The 14,734-nt window shown below is 46.9% G+C and overlaps 1 protein-coding gene across 4 annotated transcripts in view; it reads left to right on the forward strand.

Annotated features, from left to right (window-relative positions):
- The window catches only part of ITCH (itchy E3 ubiquitin protein ligase), a 2,968,415-nt gene that overhangs the window by 253,315 nt on the left and 2,700,366 nt on the right, over positions 1-14,734 (forward strand). For all 4 annotated transcript variants that reach the window (XM_069652264.1, XM_069652266.1, XM_069652265.1 and 1 more), the window contains exon 5: positions 13,152-13,289. In XM_069652264.1, the coding sequence (XP_069508365.1) occupies positions 13,152-13,289 (138 nt within the window). The remainder of the gene's footprint in view (positions 1-13,151; positions 13,290-14,734) is intronic.

Raw genomic sequence — 14,734 nt, forward strand, 5'->3', positions numbered from 1 at the left:
CAGTTCCTCCAGCAGTTTGGGGAGTATGACTTTGTGATTTTATGTATGCGGTTCAGGGACATATACCATCTAAGGCACCGTTTGTAAGCTGATTCCTTAATCGTAGTGCATCTGGAGGTGCCGCGTGCATGTGTCCATATTTTATTCCATTTCTCCTCCGTTAGCGACTCTTGCATGTCTCTTTCCCAGTTCACTTTGTATGGGAGGCTGTCTGTCGATTGATCGTTGGAGAGCAGTCTGTAGAGTCTGGTGACCGGGTCAGTTCTAGACCTGACAGCGTTCTTATGCCCGCCCTCTTCACCGTTGGATGGGTTATTCAGTGCCTTATTTGTGCGTATCTATAGCGCTTGTTTTCTCCTATGTTGAATTTCTGCTGCAAGTGTGGTGGAGATCCATCTTTGTACATGTTTCTCAGGTTCAGGGTCTCGCCACCCGACCATCCTGCCCAATACTTTCGCTGCAAACCTGGTGAAAAGTCTGGGTTGTGCATCAACAGCGTGTATGGGTCCAAGCTGCGCGGGATGCGTTTCCTTTTCCGGGCTTTGTCCCAGCTTTGCAGTGACCATTTCGTCGTTTCCAAAAGCCCTCCCCCACTCTCTCGGTTTTCCTTTTTCAGGCTCAACAGGGTTATTAGGGGCGTTGACAAGGCTGATTGTTCAATTCTACACCATCTTTTGTGATTGTCAGGTTTTGTCCACCTCAACATTGGTGCTAGCTGTGCTGCTAAGATATATCTGTCCATTTCTGGAACTCCCAGGCCACACAGGAGCGGGGGGCGCATTAGGATTAGTTTCTGGAACCTGGGTTTCTTCTCTTGCCATATAAATGTAAATATCATTTTTTGCAACTCTCTGATCTTGGCTGGCAGTATGGGCACCTGTATTGAACCTATTACATAGAGAAGACTGGGGAGGATAGTCATTTTGACCGCTGTGATGCGGGCGAATCATGACAGCTCTTGAGATTCCCTTCTGAGCATGTCTTCCTGTAACTGTTTCCACAGCGGTGTTATGTTTGCCTGATATAGCTTATTTGGTTCGCTAGTGAGGTGGATCCCCAAGTATTCCAGTGATTCCCCCACCCAGCTCATCGGGAATGTCCTCTCCAGCGCCTCAATCACTTCCCTCCTTGCTGTAATGTTCATAGCTTTTGAGTTAGAGAAGTTTATGGAGAATCCCGAGACCTGCCTGAATTCCTCCAGCTGGGCCATTGCTCTGGGCATCGTATTTTTCGGGTCTCATTTTGTGGATCTCCTGACCGAACGTCACCCCATTGATGCTATCATCTTGTCGGAACTGCATTGCGCATGGTTCCATCGCGAAAATCAGGGGGGAGAGTGGGCACCCCTGTCGCGTGCCCCTTCTAATCTTCACAAACTCTGTACTTTGTCCGTTGATCCTGAAACTTGTCAATGGATGTTGGTAGTTGCCAAGCACCATCTTGGTGAACTCTGGGCCACAGCCGAAGCGCTCCAAGATCAGTTTCAGGTGGCCCCAGTCCATGCTATCAAATGCCGCAGTGGCATCCAGGGCAGCCACTGCAAACGTCTGTTGTGTTCGTCGCCCCGCGTCTATGACGTCTACTGCCCTCCTTAGGTGATCCTGTGTGTGCCTGTCCATTAGGAAGCCCGCCTGGTCGTCGTGTATTATGTTGAGGAGGATTTTCATCAGGTGAGTAGCTAGGATTTTCGCATAGAATTTTGCGTCTGTGTTCAGCAACGCTATAGGACGATAGCTCGCACAATTGTGGGGATATTTTCCTGGCTTTAAGGGCAGTATAGTTATAGACCTCCCCATATCGAGTGCAACCTTCCCCTCTTCTCTGATTGAATTATATAGCCTTGTCAACGGGCCGAGTAATTGAGTGCGGAACGTCTTGTAATAACCGTTGCCAAGGCCATCTGTGCCTGGTGTCTTATTTGCTGGTAATGCTGAAATGGCATCGCTGACCTCTTGTGTCGAGAACAGGCTCCCGAGACTAGTTCTGTCTTGTTGTGCAATCTGGGGCAGAGGAAGTGAGCTGATGGAGAGTTGCCGTCCCGGGTCAAGGTTCTCGCTACTTAAGAGTTCCTCATGAAACCGCTTCATTATTTCTTTTTTGTCCAGCTCCGTCGTGTGGGGTTTTCCGTGGACATCATTCAGTTGTGCTATATAATTCCGAGCTTTTCGTTTTCTCAATTTCGCAGCAAGGAAACAATTTGCCTTGCCCCTGTGGATATAATAGGATGGTTTTCTTTGTAGCAGTGACCTGGGCAATCCGGTCCGCGGTATGGTTCTCCAGTTGGGCTCTGATTTTCCGGAGCACCCCCGATCACTGACTTTCTCGCATCCCATATTACCCCCCAGCCTGTTTCCCCATTGTCATTTTCTTTAAAGTAATTGTTAATGGCACCCTCCATATGAGCTCTTAGTGCTAAATCCTTCAAGTGGATTTCATTTAACCTCCAGGGCGGTTTTGCCCTACTCCCATCGACCCCCGCCCACCCCCCCAGTCTATACCCACCAACACTGGCGCATGATCCGAGTGACATTCCACTCCTATTTCTACCTCCGTTATTTGCAGGACTAATGTTGCGGATACTAGGATCATGTCTATTCTGGAGTATCCCAGGTGGACGGCTGAATAGTGGGTGTACTCTCTGTTGTCCCCTTGGAAGAATCACCAAGTTTCAATAACCCCTAATTCTCCGAAGAAGCGACCCGGTGCCAGTCTATTTTTCTGGTTGGCTATTGTACGGGGGAATGTTTTATCCAACAGTGGGTCCATGACACAATTAAAACCCCTACCTATAATCAGATGGCCCTCGCACCAGCTGCCCAATTTGCCCAGTAAATCAGTTAGGAACACATCCTGGCAATTATTAGGAGCGTAGATGGCCAAGATTGTGTACATTTTCCCCTTTAAGAACCCCTTGAGCCCCAAGTACTGTCCCTCTTTGTCTCTACGGAGTTGTAATTTTTTGAAGACCAGTGCCCTCCCAATTAGTATGGCTACCGCCTTTTTCCCACCCCTTGATGCAAAAAATTGCTGCGTAAAGGCTTGATTGGCCATTCTCTTCTCGTCCTTAGGGAGGAGGTGCTTCTCCTGTAGGAGCCCTATCGCTGTCTGCATTGCTTTCAGCCTGTCCAGGACAATCCAATGTTTTATTGGCGAGTTCAGTGCCTGTACATTCAGGGATATCATCTTTGACTCAGCCATTTCTGTGTAGAGGAAGTTGCGATGTTTTGAACTGAAAGTGGGGCGCTCTGGTGTCTCCCTCGCCTTTCAAGTTGGTCCCCTCCCTTTTACTTATTAAATCTTGTAGCACCCTTTCACCGCCCTCTACTGTTCCCTGTTGCCCATCCCGGATTCTGTATCGCTTGACTATACATTGGATCCTAGATCCCCTCCTCCCTCCCTCCCTCCCTCCCACATCCTCCCCTCCCCAACACGTCCCCCCTCCCATCTCTTCCCCCTGTGTTCCCTGTGACTGGGATCCCTAAGAACCCCCCCCTTCTACTAATAGGGTGTTGGGTCATTTTGAGATACGTTGGTTCCGAGTGACCAGAGGGGTCTATGACTCGGATTGGGTTCCAAGGCGTGGCTGAGTTCGCTACTGCTCAGGCAAGCCGTAGTCTTGTGTTGGATTCAATGGAGGCTTTACGCCGCTCTTCAGGCATTGTGGCTTGAAGTATGGCTATTGTCTGAGTTTCTTGTCGTGATTGGGTGTATTGTGGGCTCGACAATTTTGGTTCTCTCCTGGACCTGCTTCTTCGTGCTGTGGACCATTCACAGGGATTGGCCCCCGTAAGATGCGAACCTTGTGCTGGACCGGTGTCTCCGCTGTTCTGATCCTCCTCCAGATTCTCTATAGTAAGGCTCTCTTCACAGGTGCCGATCCTCCTGGCTTTGGTCTCCCAAGTAAACATCATGCCAAACAGATACGACCAACTGTAGGATACCTGTCTCTCTCCGAGGGCTTTTGTGACAGGTTGCATGAGCTGCCTCTTGTGGAGGGTTGTGAGCGCCAGATCTTGAAATAGGTGAATCGTGTGGCCGTTGTTAGTCAGGTCGGTTGTGGTCCTTACTGCTCGTAGGATACCCTCTTTCATAACATATGAGGTGAGGGCCACCAGCACATCCCTAGGGTCCGTCTTCCTGGGCCCCACGCGTGTATTCTATTCTATTGAATCCGATTGAATCAGGCATAGTGTCCCGCAGTATATTGCCAAATGTCTGTTATAGTGTATCTTTGAGTTCCCCATCCAGTATCCACTCAGAGAAGGCCTTTGACTATGATGTTTGATCGGCGTGACTTATTTTATAGGTCCTCGGCCTGCAGCTCGAGGTTTTGTGGCTGCCGCTATTTGATCTAGTAGTAAGCTTGTCAGTTAAGTTTCTTCTCTGATGTTGGAGAGGCCATTTTCTACTGTATCTACCCGGTCTCCTAGTTCGTTCACCTCCTTGCGGACCTCTTGCAACGAGGCAGTTAGGTCATCCTTAAGCTGACCAAATTGAGTTTGGAATGCGTTTGTCATTCTCATTTCCATACTCTGCAGTTCAGCAGTTCCTCTTTGTCTCTGTTCGTTGCACCAGACCTATTACACACCATCCAAGTTGCATAAATATTACATGGCGTGTCGGGGGAGTGCTCATTCTGTAAAGTGGCTGAGGATGAGTTTGTGCATTTTTTCGTGGAGTGATCTTCCAATTGCGCAGTTCCGGTGGGAGGCGTTTGTAACTCTGTTTTATATACTTAAAGAAACATTGGTGATGGGCCCCCTATTGGTGCTGCTTGATTTGACTGTGTGGCCAGATCGTATAGAAAACTGGCGTGCCTATTGCTGATTCTGGCAGGATAGCTTTTGCATGCTGGAAGGGGCTGGTGCCATAAAAGGCACAATGGTTGGAGGATGGTGCCTCTAGTCAGGACTTTGATGTGGCTTATATCCATATGTTACCACAGCATGCACGTCCTCTGGATGTTTGGGGACCATATATTAAATTTCTGTTAACCGCGTCTGGAAGGCCAGCTCCCCCGGACGGATTATACAGGCAATAAATAAGGACATTCTCCAGTGTTGGGGCAGGGGTGGGGTGAGAGGGAGTGATCATGTGCTTATCTTTCTGACTATAAAAATCCTGTGCTGTGTTGGAATATGTGGGGCGGACACAGGAGGTCATCTGCCCATCTGACCTGAGACTTTAGGCAATGAACAAGTGTGATTTGTGGTACTAGCGGAAAGTGGGGATACCTTTTTGGGGTTTTTTGGTTGTGAGGACACTGTGAATTATGTGCTGTTGGTTTATGCTGTTAAAAAACAAAGTTAAAAACAAAAAAAGGTACAAATATATCATACCCCTGGGGATCCATAGCTCGCATCACAACCACTTGTATGAGAGCAAACTATTATTTTTCTTGGTTTGAAACCTATGCACATTTTCAGAATTGTGTTTATCTGAAGTCTCATGTGCAACTTTTCTTGGCCTTGCATTAGTTATCCATGTAATTGAAACATTGAGCTGACCTAAATTGGGTTGGTCTGCTGGAAGAGTACCAAACAAACTGCTACATGTGTGTTTCCCACTCAACAACCATCAGTCTTTTGACCCTGCTAGACATGCGTTTTGGTTCTTGTTTCTGCCCACCTAAACTCTCCCCACTCAGTCACTGTGGCACACTAAAGCCCTCAGCTGCAAGCATTTCTGGAATACTAGCTAGAAATGTGCTACAGTGACTCTGGTCCCCTGCCCCATCCAGGCATTGTGGTCCCAGACTCTTTATGGAGACACTCCCTTGTGCAATGGGGTGTGATGTGAATAATTACAGCTGCCAAAATGATGGTCCTAGAAGTGCTGTTGTAAATCTTTCGCAAATTATTTTATGGAGCTGCTGTCTGGATCCCTGATTTCCTTTGACATACAATTCCCACACCCCCCTTACCCGATCTGATTTAATGCAATGCACTCTAAATTAGTACTTGGAGCATTTAAAGGGGACAGATGGGCACATTGTTTCAACTAACCATATTGTGTTTCCATGGCCCCCTACTGCATTAGTCAGCAGTGTAAGACTACAACTATTATCCCCCTCACCCCCCACCGGAACAGCAGTGGAGGGTACAAGGCAGCAGACACACAACTTTGAGCAATGCCATGAGCACTGAAGCCTGGGCACCCTTTGCTTGCTTGTTTGCTGTACCCCTCTTTTCTGCTGCATTCATCTGGTATGCAAGATGATGCGGTTGCTTTATTAATGTAATCCTCACGCCCCCGAAATCCACCTTCTCTTCTCCTACCTTAAATTCTTCCCACTTTTGTCCCTCCCCAGTGCCTTCAGTGATTCTTTGTGACTGCCTTTCAAGTCCCCTCTCTCGCGTGCTAAGAATGACAGTTTGATTGCATGGAATCACATTGCATTGTCCCAAGCATGCATTTGATTTCCACTGCCTCAAGTCACTGATCCTGCATTTAGGGTGATGCTGTGAGTTGATGTACACCTCCCTTGTAGATACATGGATGACTGGACTTTAACCCATTGTTGCGACTGCCTGTAACTTCCCACCAAATTATTGTTCGGGGCTGCAAACAATGTACAAATTGGCTTTACCATTGCTTTTTAAATGTTGCTATCTTTTTTCATTCAAGAAGGAGTTTAATGAAAGACAGGTTTTGTGTGAGTTTCAGTATTGTGCATTTTGGAATAAGTCAAAAATATTTCCCTCAGACCCTGTCACCTTAATGCCATAGTTGGCTCTTTTGGGATTTTTTGAATGTAGGTGTTGTTAACCTGCTGTGCTCTAATACTTAGTTTCTTTGCTAAAATACAAATTGAATAAACTAAACTCTAGGAGTACACGGTCTTAGAAATCGAGGCCTTTATACTTTTTTTCTACAAAAAATATTCAAAGCCAGCATGATTGACAAATAAGGTGCTTTCATTTGCTTAAATGTAGACTGCTACCATATATGTTTAAGGGTGTGCCACACACTCTGCAAAGTTGCCTTTGGCAGGAGCAGAATACTGAACACTTTAATGCTAGCCAACCAGAGTATTTCCAGGTGTATGAGTTAAACTAAGAATTAGACGGGCACGGGGGTGAATCCTAGTGTCAAACTAGAATGCCAGGTGGAAGGCCATGGAACATGTGTGCTCTACATTTGGCTAGTGGTTCTCATCTGCCATCAGTATTAACATACCAATGTACTGCTGAGATGTAGTTAAAAAGTCAAGCCAATGAGCTGATTTCCTTGAATTTTAAAATTAATCCAGCTAAAAATGTCACGTATGAAAATCTGGAACATCTATAAAATGCACTAAATTGTAAGCTTAGTATGACAATTAGGCAGACATTTCCCATATGCCACTTCATAGTGTAAACCGATAGCCTTTTTAGCACCTGGCCCGATTAGAGCTTATAAAATGGTTCAGACGACTGGAACACCACCTGTAAGACTAGATTAAAATGTGTCCTATTTATTGTGCAAGTGCTTTCATGACAGCAGTTTTAAGCTGGCAATGCTGATCCAAGATATGTAGATTTGAGTCCCAGATGAAAAGCGTGAGGGTATTCCTTCAAAGGTCATTGGTTCTATAGAGTTCAGTGCCCTTTGGGGGAAGGTTTCTCTCAGAAGGGGAGTCATGACCTAGCAGTGAGCACACTTTTGAGATCCCCAGTTGAGAGGTCGACTGCAGACCATCTGGCTCCATCTGTGCCAGGACCAAGGGAGGAGACTCTGGGAGGCCTGCATGGGATAACCCAGGAGAGCCAGTGCCGAGTGAGACTACTTTGGTGGCCTTCAACTTTGTCCTGAATTTATTGGTTATTGTCTTCAAACTGTTAAAATCAGAAGTTCAGGTACATTCTGGAATATTAATGGAACTTACCAAGGAAGTGTGCATTTGTGAATCCTCAATGGCGGGCCTCGGTAACGTCCTAAATTCCCCGATAGTCCCCTCATTAAAGAATTTGGAGGAGGGGGCTTTGATGGAATCAAAGGAGGTACTCCTCATTCAGGGAGGAATGTCTGAAGCAAAGGAAGAAAGGGTAAGGATTTGGGGCAGAGTTTCACAGGTCAGATCGGTCAGTTTTTGACAATACCCCCCCTCTCTGAATCTACATTAGAGGAATTTGGAAGACTGGCCCAGACTACAGAGGGCGCCTCTGGGTACCCCACTCGAAATAAGTTTTGCATCCTAGGCAAGCCCTCAAAGAAGTTTTAAAAGTCGTGGAGTCAGCAGTCACTGATTGTATAAAGATAGGAAACGAGGGGAAAGCCAGAAGGAAAAGGGACAAAAAGGGAAAGGATCCCATGGAGCCAGTAGTAAAAAGGAAACAAAGTACCAAAAACTGGAAAAAGGCAAGAAAACAGGAACTGACAGTTTCTTCAATGTCCTCACAATGCCGCGTAGGGTGGCTGTGAATGGGAGGTAGAATCGGCAAGACTGTCATAGAGCTATAGGAATGCAGGTCCAGGAGAAAGATCTTCCAGAAGTTGAATCACAGGCCTTGGTCCGACAGTATGAGATCCCGGCCCAGCAAGTCGCCTCACCAGAAGTAAATGGGGCGGTGGCCATTTGTGCAACAATGGAATACAGACCGAAAGAAGGCCTTCTCAGACTCCGAGCACACTTAGTAATCCCTTTTGGGCGCCTGCCTGCATGAGGCCTAAAACAATCAAGTACGCCCAAATCCTCCGACAAGGGAACGTGGGGGCACAACAATCCCTGGAAGCTCAGGGTTTTACTTCGGGAAGACCAGAACGGAAGCAACAAAGATGGGCTCCGATCTTCCGGCAGGGGAAGACTTCAAACCAGAGATTTAACCAGATTGGCAGTCACCCAATACAAACAGGGGCCTTACAAGGGCCTGAGACCATTAAGAGGGTAGTGCCCACAGTGGAGAGAATGGCCAAGGGAGCAAGTCCAAGGGAAGAAGATCTAGCAATGGCCTCCCATATAAATAAGGACAACATTCCTAATGGGCCCTTGACATTGGCACCGGATGGCTTGTCTTGTGATGATGAATTGCCTCCATTTGCCATACCGAGACTCTATAGCTAAAATACTCTGCAAAAGACAGGGAATTCAAATCATTGAATCGTGGAACTATTCTGGCTATTTTCAAAATGATCTGTGACCTATATTTGTTCACATCTAGTTAGATTGAGTTTGTTTCTTTCCCATTTAAGGATAACACTCAATTGGCAGAGGTGTGTCTTAAATCAATCGTAGGCGCAAAGGCCATTTTGGCAGCCTCCAATGTCCTTGGAAAGCAAGGTCTACAGGTATTTACAGTATTGCCCAAGACAGAACCAAATTTAGATAATGGGAGCATGGTCGTGGGAGGAGCCGGTTTGGGACGGTCTGGAAATGAATACCAGGACGAGGAGGAGGTGTTCGCAGTGGAGGGACAAAAGTACCAGAACGAAGTTCAAGTGAAGGCCTGGGCTTTATTGCCTGAGATTCTTTCCCAGGTACTCCAGAGGCTGGGGGGCAGTGGGGCGCCTCTTTAGTAAAAACAAGTGACCTTTTGTGAGTTGGAATTCGCAGGTTCCAAACTCATAGGTCTGGGTCTATGAAGGAGGCAATTTTTGGAAAGAAAGATGTGGTCTTTCTCCAGGAAATCTGGCATCTGAGCACATATGATCTGGATGGATTCCTAATAACACACCAGGTAGCCACTTGTGAAAATGGGGGTCGACCCTCGGGAGGTCGGGGGGGGGGGAGCATGACCATCGCCGCCCGCAAATCCATATTTGCAACTTTGGTGCCAATTCCCTTCACAATGAAGGGAATATTGGCAGCAAAGTTGGGACCCCTGGGACTCCTCCCTGATATCCATTAACATATATTGGAACCCTGCTAGCTCCAATCTCATTATTCCTGGAAACGCAGTCAGAAGTGATGACGAGGGTAAACTTAGATTACCCAGGTGCGAATATCCTTCTGGCAGGAGTTTTTAATTCCCAATGTATAGACAGGCCACCACAGCGAGAAGGCTCAGGTCCAAAAAGACAGACAGCTGTGGGAAGACAGTGGGTATCATTTCTTGCAGAATGGAACCTTCAGGTGGCAAATGGAGTGATGGAGGGAGATGTTCAAGCATCAGTGTCCTGGAGAAGGGGAGGGGCAAGTTCAGTCATCAACTCTTTTTCGCCTGATATCTTTGAGAGTTGCTATAACCTGTAGGTCATAGAGGGAGGATGTTGTGACCACAGTCGGCTGGAGGCATATGTGGAGGGAAAACAATGGGAAAGGGCCCGATTTACAGCACCCAGTAGTAGCCCATAATGGGGGAGGGGGAATAGACTGGTAAAGTACAGAAGGGATGGAATAAACCTTAGGCTGTTGAGGTATGGTGATGAAGAGGGTGAGCACATACTGGTGAGTGACTGTAGCCCAGGGATGTCAGGCTTAATAATGCATCCAGTCCACGCCCATGTGTTTGATGAGGCGACCTCGGCACAGAAACGGGAACTACGCAGAGTAGTGGCGGACATTGGGGCTGACCGCTTGAAATGGGAGAATATAAAATAAGGGTAGGTCTCCCGAGGAAGAGTGACAGGAATTGGTCATGGAGACGGAGAGCCTTCCGCCTCCAAAAAGACAGAGAATCGATGCTCATTGCATTGTTAATTAAGAGCTCGCATAATTTCTGAGGCTTACCAAACAAGAGGAGATCCCCGCAGGCTAGCCTCCAGGGGAACGCAGTCCCAAAGGCAAGCTGGTGTAACCACTTTGCACAGCTTTGCAAAAAGGCTCCTACAAAATTGAGCTTCAGGATCCCTGACACACCATGGGAAATGGATTGTTCCGAAAGTAGCATAGCGGAACTAATTTGCAGGTTGTCCTCCTCGAGGGCCACCGTCCTAACGGCTTGACTTATCAGGTCCTGAAGGGGGATGTGGATATGTGGTCAAGGCTCTTAGCCTGCCATAACATCTTAAAGGAAAAAATATTCCCCCCTTTCTGGAAAACCTAAATAGTAAATAGTAATACCAATCTTCATGGGGGGAGACCGCAAGGAACTGGTGAATTACCGTCCAATCTCCCTCCTTGATGTGGAAAGCAAGATATTTGCGCGATTGCTGTTGGACGATTTGGAATGATCGGAAAGGCAAAACAACTTTCTCTCACAGTTCCAGATTGGTTTGCGAAAAAAAGGTCTCTCAACTAGCCTGAACTGGACAGTCTTGCAAATCTTGGGTGAAGACTTGTGGGATAAGGGGGGGGGGGGCACTGTTAAATGCATGGATTGATTTATCCTGAGTGTTTGATACAGTGAATAGGGGTCACCTGTGAGGTAAACTGGAAAATTGGGGGGTGCCGAGACCTTTCTTGGCTTTACTGTCGAGTTTACATGAGGACATTTCCTTGAGGGTGAGGCTGGACGTAATGGGTCATCTATCCGAGACGGTCGGGGGGGAGGGGAGGGGAGTGAGGCTGGGATGTATGGTGGCACTTCTCCTCTTCAACCTATATCTGGGGGGATATTGGACTCTGCGTTGTCCAGCTCAAAGATTGGCCTTCGGCCGTAAGGTGGCTGGCCTATGCCGATGACATTGTCGTCCTGGACCTCACCCCCATCGGCTTGCAGCGCCTCCTAAATTCTTTGGGGAACTACGCTTTGGCCAATGATTTGTCAATTAACCCAGAGAAGTCTAAGATCATGATCTTTCGGAGTCCTGGATGTAGGACCTTCAAGTGGACACTGGGTGGGCATAGAATTTCGGTGGTGACGGAGGTAGTATATTTGGGTTTCGCTCTCTGTGCATCCCCTTCATACAGTTGATCCTTGGTGGAAAAGTTGCACAATTAACAGCACAAATGCATTAAGTTTCAACCCCATTTTGCAACTTTCCAATACTGCCGCTCATGAAGTTCTATGTTGGCAAGGTAGTTCCCACAATTCTTTATGGGATGGAGGTAAACCCACAATCATGGAAAATGAATTGGTCAAGGGTAGAGGGCCAAATATGGAAGAAAGTACTGGGCCTGCCGCACAGTCTGTCAATGGCAGTATAAGATATGAGCTAGGCATTCAATCATTGCGGTCGCATGCAGACTGGGGGCTGACCTCACACTTTAGACTGATTTAGTCTCCAAAAGCTTACTTATCGTATGAAGACATTGGCGGGCACTTGGCTCAGCGCCCCTCCGTGTTCCTCTCAGTTAAAGTCTGCAGTGGGGAGCTGTTTGACAGCATGTGAAAGCGATATGCAGACCTGATTGACCAATCTAGAGAAGGCCTAATGAAACGCACAGATTGGATAGATACAATTGACACTATGCGTGGACTGACCCTGGCTGAATCGTTCTCCATGCATGACAAAAAGGCGGGTTATCTGCCCAGGTACCTGAGACAATCCCCTAGTTGGAGGGTGAGGCATGCCTTTTTAATAGTACAGCCATACCTCCTCCTCACAGGGGAAGTACTGTTCCACCCCGATAAAGACAAAGATTCCCTAAGAAGCTGTCTGCAATGTGCAGCTCCTGGTCTCCAGACACTCAGACATATTCTGACTGAGTGGTAGTATACTTGAGATCTGAGGGTGAGATTTGAGGGAAAGGAAATAGTTATTGTCAGAAATGTTCTGGCAGAAGTTGATAGCTGGCCATTAGATTTTTCTAACGACCCAGGTTGTGTATCTTCTCCAAACTCTGGGCCTTATCTAAACCTTAAGTCTAGATCGCATATCCCTCACACCTGTTACTCCACTTCCCCAGACCCACACACCTACTCTCGCATTCCCTTAATGCTATACTGACTGTTTTGCAATGAGAAACGGTCCTGGACAGTTCAGGTGTCTTGTTCACAGCATTTGCACCATACCAGTGTCTATCTTGCACTAATGTCCTTGTCCGGGTTTCTGTTTGGATATACTTCTAGTGAATGTTGAGGTTTCTGAAACACCAGATTGCCCAACTTTACGTTTAAGTTTTTAAATGTGTGAGATTTTATGAGTATTAATATATGTTTTTCACTGTCAAAAGGATTGCATGAACCATCATGGTAAAAACTGCAGTAGGCTAATGGTCTGCACTTAATACCCTTAATAAAATGTATGCAATTTCTCGTGAAAGGTCTTACATTAGAAAAATGTATAGAATTGGAAAATTAAAACTTACTTTACAGTTCCACCTAAAATCATGCCCATTTTCCCCACAGTGGAAGAGGTGGTGGTGTCCCTACAACTTGTTGCTGACAAGGAGCCAGGTGAAGTCGTAGGAGACTTGTCAGTTTGTCTTGATGGTATGCAAGTCGATCCAGAGCATGTACTTAACGGGGATGCCATGTTTGGGTCAAGTAAGTTTGATCTTTTCTAAAAGCATGTGCTCTTTCAGACTTGCAGCATGTTAACCACAGATTCCCACAATCTCAGTTAAGCTTTAAAAGCACCAATGCCAGGCCGACCATAGTAGTGCGGCCCTCATATCTTAGCTATTTCCGCTTATTTCCATACTGTCAGCAGTTTCTTTGTCCAGTGTTGAGTATGAACTACTGAAGTTCAACTTTCTCCCACCCGTATTTTTCTGCCTTTTTGTTTGTCGATGTACTGAAATGCATTGCATTTGTTACAGGTATCGATGCCTTCTGGTGTATTCTTCATCCTGGAATCTTGGAGTCCATTCGTTGAGATTCTAACGCTGAATAAATCTGCCCATGTCCAGTATCTCAAAACACTTTTTTAAAATGGAATAATAATTTAATTATTAAACAAGCTACAAATGGAATGAAATCTATCTGGCTTATTTCCTCAGTCCTTCCTCCATAATCCATCTGCGAGCATAGAGATATTCTACAGGCAGCTTTGTGTGAAGTGAGAAAAATATGACCCTGTGTTACTCACCTGGTCTCTGCGGAGGCGTTGGGGCACAGTTGCAGCCCTCCCTGGAATTAGATTACCCTCTTCAGGTTTTGTCCCGTGCGAATCAGCTGTGGGCGGTGACAATCGTTGGCACTGCTCCTGTGTGGATATGGGGAAACGTGAGTGCGCTGATAGGTGACTATGGTATCTCCCTAACCCTTCGACCCAACGTGCGATTTCAGTGGGCGTGATGCGCAGAACTCAGAACACCGACTGAACAGGACCCTCAAATCTTGCTTGTCTGGCCCGTAGGAATATCCTTCTGCAGATGAGAAAGGGTGTGCTTGCTCCCCCCTTGCCCCCTTCGTTCTTCTCTAACTTCCTCCGAAATCCCCGGTTGAAGCTCACCTTATGGTTTGAAAGGATGAACTCTCCATCCTCCTCCTGGTGCAGGGGCGCGTGTTTGTCCAGTTACTTCACTGGTTTTCAGAATGGCGCTGGCAAAATCCACTTGACTTTTCCGAGCGGAACGCCGTAGGTATGAAGATTACAAAAGTTCAAGTGTTGAGCCTCCTTTTCTGTTGCCTTCCTAACCTGTGATCTGTCCTTTATTTCAGGTGCAGAATGAAGGCGATGCGTTGAGGGATTGAATTGCCGATGGTAAACTCAGGTGAGTTAGCGATGGGGGCGACCCCTCTTAATGTCTTTATATTCCTCCAGTAATGTCTTTGTCTTTTGTCCTTTCCCCATAGGGGCCAGGGTGCGGTACCTGCCAACGAAGCGGCGCCGACCCGAAATGAGGAATGGTCCACCAACAGAAGACCGGTAAGTGTTATGGCGGAAAATTAGGCTTTCCTCATATGTTCCTTCTGCTCACCTTTTGTCTCTTCTTCTCTCCCCTAGGCGCAGAGATGTGGCGACCGGAGCAGACAGTCGCGGTGAA

The sequence above is a fragment of the Ambystoma mexicanum genome, chromosome 3p, assembly GCF_040938575.1.
Source record: "Ambystoma mexicanum isolate Mex_15411 chromosome 3p, UKY_AmexF1_1, whole genome shotgun sequence".
Lineage (NCBI taxonomy): Eukaryota > Metazoa > Chordata > Amphibia > Caudata > Ambystomatidae > Ambystoma > Ambystoma mexicanum.